The following is a 7,328-nucleotide window of genomic DNA, read 5'->3' as shown; positions in this document are numbered from 1 at the left end:
ACACCGTGATTGGTTCAGCTCTCTCTCTCTCTCTCCCTCTCTCTCTCTCTCTCTGTATTGCCTGGTGCATTGGTACCTGTATTTATTAAGAACGTAAATAACTATTTGTAAAGGTACGTCTTGATACAATCAGCCATTATCTTGTTAATCGCTAATCTGTGACCTAACAACGTTATTCTGACAATCCCGTCAGTCTTTTCAAATAACCTCACAGTCAAACTATAGGCCTATCTAAGACAGACAGGCACGCGTCGATAACTACGCGGCAGTACTACCAGGCCTAATCTTTAAGTGACATTTAGTAATATAAATTAATAACGATACGAGGATACTTGTCGAAACGTTGTGCTTATATAATAAAACCAGCGATTGTTTCTCACAAAAATTTGTGTTCTATTTTTACCAGACCTGCGACGTTATTACATTCTCTCAACATATTTAAAAGATAAACATTTATATTAGAAATGTCATCTTTACGAATGATTCAAGGTGTTTAGTTCATGTGGTTTGTAAAATAAGAAGTTAACTTGGTTTACATGACACTGGAGTACAACAAACTGTTGCCAGAGAAACATTTAAAATGTTTGTCTTTAAAATTATTGTGTTTCTTTCACTGATTGTTCCAGGTAAGATATAGTATATAGACATGAGATGAAATAGGGTTTGACGTCCTACTTTTCTGCTCCACTAGGGCTAATGACGACGACCATACGCCATTCTGTGCCCGGACAGCGGCGCTGCTACGGCATATTTTTTTTCAATACCAGCAGTAAAGGTGTCTTTTACACCAACGTATACACTGGATCTCGGTCTTTTGTTCCACCTGTAAACGACTAAAGATTTAGACCAGGATATTCGGAAGCCGAATTATAATGTATAGTTAATCAAAGTTTAATATCGATCTTCTACACTGAGAAAAAAAAAACGTTTCCCTGGCTAAAATAACTTGTTTTTTGATTGGAAGTAATAAAATTGATTTCAAAATGTTGGAAGAGAACAACAATTTCCTAGTGTTACTATAATACAAAACGTTTTCTCATTCTAGATAAATATTCAGAATATTGTTCCAACGTCACTTCACAGGTCAGAAAACGTTGTTTATCCATTGTTTATTGCAGAAATTAACTAATAATTAAATATAATTTGATTTAAGGTTTTTTGAAGGAAGTGTCGTTTTGTTACGGTCCGGCAACCCTACTCTGTACGACAAACACGTTAACATGTCCGGACGGTGAGGTATTATCTGTACGAATTGCCGAGTTTGGTACTGACGATCCGTCAGAAAATTGTCAGAGTGGTGCTAACGTTTGTAATGGTGGATCAAAATGCTGTAAATTTTCTCTAGGTGGAGAAAAAAAATACCCATTTCCATCAGCACTATTTGATAAAGTTCAACATACCTGTATTCACAAGCCATTTTGTAATGTTAATATAACATACGACAGCTCAAACAATTACACATTTACACGTTATATCTTCGACTGCATTAGAGGTTAGTAATCAGTGATTTTTGGTTAAGCTTATTTAGTGCCGTCTGTTGAATCTTATATGCCAACTTTGAGAGAGAGAGAGAGAGAGAGCATAGAGAAAGATAGGGGGTACTGTCCACTCGACACAAACTATAACTCATTTGGGATTAACATATCGTTCGATTTTGTTTCAGTAATTCGCTTGTGCATAGGGGTCGTTAGCAGGGAGATGAGAGAAAACTGGTGGACCAGGAGATAACCCACTAGGTTCAACAGGAGATACTATCCCTATTCCGTACAAGTAGGCGGTTGAAACCACGCCACTTGACTCAATGAAAGACCTTGTTAAATCATTCGGCCACTCAAATCCCTGTCGGTATAATGGACGGCTAATAATAGAAAATAATTATATGCTATTTTTTGATTTGAATCACCAGTATAAATACAAACTTGAAAAATATATTTTTATGTAATATTTAAGGTTTATTTTATTTTTTATTTTTTGCTCCAGAGTCAAATATATTGAGCATGGTGTGTAAGGATGACGTCACTACGAACTTGCATGCCTATATGTTTTACTTTGGTGATCTGAGGAGAGATTCTCTGGGTATCAATTGTTCTTGTACGATTAGTTCGGACGCCCAAACACTCACCCTCTATACACAATATATACAACTAGATGCCGCTACTTGTCCCAGTTTCTCAACCATGCTTTCTGACCTACAATTACCACCTTGTACCAGTAGTGGATTGCAAGAGACGTATCGTTATGTTACTCATATACAAACTCCTGTGACTTTAAAGGTAGAGAATCTACTGGCTAGAACAGATGACATCTTTTGGCTACAGTTTACAAACAATGGCCGTAAGTTAAACATGCGTTATGCAAGAGCTAAATCTGCCTATTGCAGGTCTTTCGTTTGGCCTGAAATGTTATCTAAATTATTAATTAGACATTAATTAACTTATCCAGACCATAATCAACTCTCGATATCATCGCTAACCTGCGATATTTACTGGATTAGGATCGGATTTGCTGCTCAACTTTCATTCATGATTTAATTATGAAATGGATAATCGAGACTATTTTCTTTATCGTATCGACTTTAGTAATGATGATCAAGGCTAGGTCGAAATTTCGGTTCAGCGTGGACTAATTCGACTGAAATTTTCAGCAAATTGCTTTTACATTATTTACTTTTTAACTATTATATTGAGAACTTCCAGCTCTTTATCTAATCTCCCATAATGTATACCTTTAATTTTATTTATAAACATCTACAAAGAATTTCCGGTGAAGAGCGTGGACGTCAATCTCAACTGCCTTGTAGTATATTTAGATCACATAATGTATGCTATATTTATTTTAATTTATAAATCTCGGCCCTTTGGGGTAATTTGATTTCATAATTTTCTTTCTGGTACTCAAGCAAAAATTTCCCCATGCCTGTTGAAACTATGAATTTTGCTATAAAAATCAACAAAGTCTCTCAATTGTCCATAATTTATTCCCTAAAACTTCCATGTATTGGCAAATAATAATTTTTAACACGTTATTTTCAGAAGCACCAATAACAGTATCGTGTACTGGTTGTGGAATTGACGTAGAAGGTATTTATCTTTAATCTTAAAACTATAATTACCAACAATTCATACGCAAAGACTGCTACTGTGTCACGGCTGCTTTCAAGACAGCTATGATAGAGAGTTGATCATATTCCTGAAGCAATGGCCCGAGAAATCCCTCTCTGCCCATTGCTGAATCGGCTTCTGATACCTGAGCTTTGGAGTAAGTGTGTCTATTCTTCCCGTTCAATCAATTCTATCCCAAGCAGAGGTGGATCCCATCACCCCCCCCCCCCCTCTGCTCAGCTACACATTTTTTTTTTGTAAATCAACAATTTTTATGAGAAAAGTTTCTCGGCCGTGTGCTTTATCCTTTAACGTCAGATGTGTGACAGGATGGGCACTCAAAGCACGAGATAATGATATAGACATTATGTGATATCACAATTAATGCTTTGCATCCATGAAATTGAATCACAATGTCATTGTATTAATTCATAATTAAAATTGACGTCGAACGAGGTGTTGAATTTCTCTGTTTAAAAAGCTCAATGTGTATGTATATACGCCAAAATGACGATAGAGACCATGCGGGAGGGGGGGATACATTGTCTCAAGAACCTGGCAAACCCCCTCCTGCAAAAATTCCTGGATCCGCCCCTGCCAAGTGCAGCAATATGACAGTCCTTCATTTAATCTGGGGTCTTCCCTAAAACTTTTGACTGTGATTTAAGGTATTAAAAACGGTAAAAGTCTTGTTTGTCTCAGATACAGTATTGTTTACATTGTGTCAGTGTTGATAGCCTCGTTTGTCACGCAATTAGTTTTTCTGCAATATTCTGCTTTTATTTATTTATTTATTTATTTATTTATTCTTCAAGTAAAGGTTACAACGTGACAATAAATTAATGTATTATAATAAGAACTAGTGTCGCATTACACGACTGGGAAAGTGACAACAATAAATACAGATATGTATATGAAAATAAGAACTATGTGCTACATTGTAATGTGGGATGCCATATGAGACAAGCATAGAGAAATATGATAGCTATGGTGTCATGAAGAGACCTTTACTTAGGATAGCCCATAAAGCCTGACGTTAATTGGTTATAATAAAATCGTGAGTCATGACGTAACGTTATGTAAACATAATATTTGGTCCAATTGGGAGCTCTGTTTATAAGCGTAATGACAATGTTACGCATTTAGCTATTGACCAGTCATAATCTGGAACAGAAATTTGCTCCCATTAAAGCCGTGTTTAGTGTAATTAGTTCTAATCAAACGAAACACTGCGGGGAGTATGGAAGTTGATGGGAGGGACGACATACACCAATTGAAAACAATCGCACGTTCACAACTGATAAAAGATACCACTGCACAAAGATTCTTTAAAGTATAAGAGAAGGGAATAACCCGTTTTGTCATTCGGCTAATGTCACTCGGCTTAATGGGGCACACATACTGACATGGTCAAGTTGGTTATTGACGTTGCATTGCGTCCAAAGGAAAGGGCGCCTTTGGTGCCCTTTGGGGCCCCAATTTTTTCCAGGGCCTGATGTAGCACATTTCATCAGCCCGGTCGGAACAGAAGAGTAGAAATTTGATTTCATGTTTTAGTCATTATAGTTCATGTTATCTATTTATAGGTGCTTGTGGAAGAACAGAACATATCGCAGAATATTGTTATGGCGCTGAAGAATGTTCACAGCATCGTCTCGAGTGCAAGGATAATCAGAAAATAGCTCTGACGTCATCTACTTATTTTGGTCATATACCTTTCGTAAATCCGAACTGTGAAAGGGGTAGTTGTAATAGAAACAACGAAAGCACTTGCTGTAGATATAAAGCTCGGGATGTTTTGGAGACGTTTGAAGATAAAGAATTAGAAGATTTGTATAATGAGTGTGCTTTGAAGCAGTCGTGTGTAGCTACTCCCCAGTATAGTAAACCGGGCAGTAATAACTATGCCTATTATAGGTATGAGTGCATACCAGGTAGGTCCTACTTGCTTTTACTATTTGGTTGCCTTGTAGATAAAGCTCATATAGCTTGCATTTGTATACTATACTTTACACATAGAAATTTTATTACAAAATGTTATTGTTCTATATTGAAATGAGGAGTAACGTCCTACATTTCTGTACCAATTGGGCTAATGAAGTCAGACGTACACCACACAGTGTGCTATGAGGGAATTTTTGCTCGCACAGGGTGCTCCGACCTACTCTTATTTCGAAGTCCAACTGTGATGGGTTCTTTTACGTGCACGGGACCTCGGTTTTTTCGTATCATTCGAGTGACAAGGCACTATCCTTGCCAGGCACTACATCCTGTACCACTGACAAGGGGAAAGCACGCTTGAAAATTCCATAGAATCAATTCGATTGTTACTAAATTGTCACCCTTTAGAAGCGACCACGCACCTATTCAACTCTTCGGCAGGTGTTTTTGTGGAGGCCCAAGAAGAGGAAAACCTAAGGAATGAGACGGCAGTGGGGATTCTAATGCTTGGATTAGGGAGAGAGTGGTTGGGAGGGGCGGGAGAAGAAAAATAATCTGCCCATCAATTGCACTTTGTTCTATAGTCTAGCGCACTTTACCCCCAATGCTTATATCTAAAAGACAAAGGGGCAAACCAGTATACTAAACTAATACCACTACGCCTCATTATAAATTGCAGAATCCAGTATCCTGAACGTCATGGAATTGGGATAAAAAAATTTAAGGTGTTTTGAACGGTAGAACGATTTACCCGATACTACCTAACCCAATACCACTACACTCTACCTCATTATTATACATTTCAGAATCCAGTATCCTGAACGCCATGAAATTAGGATCAAAAAAAGGATTTTCTGAGGGATTTATAAATTATAACGGCAGTACTAGAAAACCTGCGACTACAATTGACTGTAGTTGTAGAATCAGCTCTCCTGGGGCTACTATAACTGTTAATGTCTACGTATTGCAGCTTCATCCCGATACTTGTTGTAAACTGACCATTTCATCATCAGATGGCAACCTTCCTGAAGCATGTACTGAACAATCCGGTGTGAGAAGCTACTCAACTCAAAGCAAGGTTTTTAATTCGCCAATCACCGTTGCTTTTCATAAGATGGCCAGCAAACCGGCTGATTTGTTTTTTATTCGATTCAGCAGTGGTAAGAACAGTTAAATGTATACCCGACATCCGTCTGTCTGTCCATTTCTCCACGATTGTTGTAAACACCTTCTAAAGGTCACTTTTAAAGACTTTTATTTCAAAGTTTCTGTTATTGTTCGCCTAAAGGGGTCACATAGATGTGACCCTTAATGTCATGTATCAAATTATAGTGATTCATTGCTGCTGTCAAAGAAACCCCATTTACCGTCTTTGAAGTTCAGAGTTTTTGTTTCAAACTTCCTTTTTGGATTGTTCGGCCAAGTCATCAGGACTTGTACATCCTCGGCTTCCCAATGATGTCGTTCCGTTTTACTCTACGGGATACAGAGGATATAGCATCAAAAGCATATAATAGTACACTGTAATCTTTTCATCCCCCCCACACACACGCACACAACTGAATATCACCCGTCTATTCTTTATGGTGATTTTATTACAGGAAAGGGAATTGATATAGATTGTGATGGTTGTCCAGAAACAACTGATGGTGTTAATGGTAAGATATATCGACTATTTTATAACAGCCGGGAATTGATTTATCATGTTGGGTCACTTTTTTCTATTATGTGTAATAAACACTCTTCAATAGAACTATATAACACAAAATGTTGGGGTCTTTATGAATCAATCTATTAGATAGCTTTATGAAACACCCTGCTGGAGAGCCTTATGAAACACTCTACCTGAGAGCTTTATAGAACACTGTGCTAGAGAGCTTTATGAAACATTCTTCTGTGGGAAGTTCAAGAAACACTCTGCTAGACAGCTTTACAAAACATTTCGTCTGAGAGTTTCACGAAGCACTCTGCGGGCGAGCTTTATGGAACACTCTACTAGAGGGCGTTGCTTGCAGTTATCATCAGGGTTGTGTCCGTACGTAACTAATGTACGAAAATTAATTGGTGGCTAGCTTTTTTTTCGCACGTATACAGTGAATGGCCATTTTGCTCAGTAATCCCAGCCAGAATTTGGCTATTTTCTTAAATTTGCGTTAAAGTTTAAAATATTTGTTTTAGAACTGAAACACATTAACTATTAGTCAATCCCAACGCTAAAAACATCAACAGAATTGATTGTGTATATCTGAAATAGACCCGACCGACGCACAAAATAGTGCAATATGG

General features: G+C 37.6%; 1 protein-coding gene across 1 annotated transcript; it reads left to right on the top strand.

Moving 5' to 3' along the window:
• The first annotated feature begins 219 nt into the window (after positions 1 to 219).
• On the top strand, positions 220 to 5,756 carry LOC126812555 (uncharacterized). The gene is made up of 6 exons (XM_056098372.1): positions 220 to 626; positions 1,154 to 1,492; positions 1,981 to 2,334; positions 3,033 to 3,080; positions 4,688 to 5,035; positions 5,722 to 5,756. Exons 1-6 carry the CDS (start codon positions 581 to 583, stop codon positions 5,754 to 5,756), a joined length of 1,170 nt encoding a protein of 389 aa, XP_055954347.1. The 5' UTR covers positions 220 to 580.
• Positions 5,757 to 7,328: the final 1,572 nt, after the last annotated feature.

The sequence above is a fragment of the Patella vulgata genome, chromosome 2, assembly GCF_932274485.2.
Source record: "Patella vulgata chromosome 2, xgPatVulg1.2, whole genome shotgun sequence".
Taxonomy (NCBI): Eukaryota; Metazoa; Mollusca; class Gastropoda; family Patellidae; genus Patella; species Patella vulgata.
This window is presented reverse-complemented; position numbering and strand designations above follow the sequence as displayed.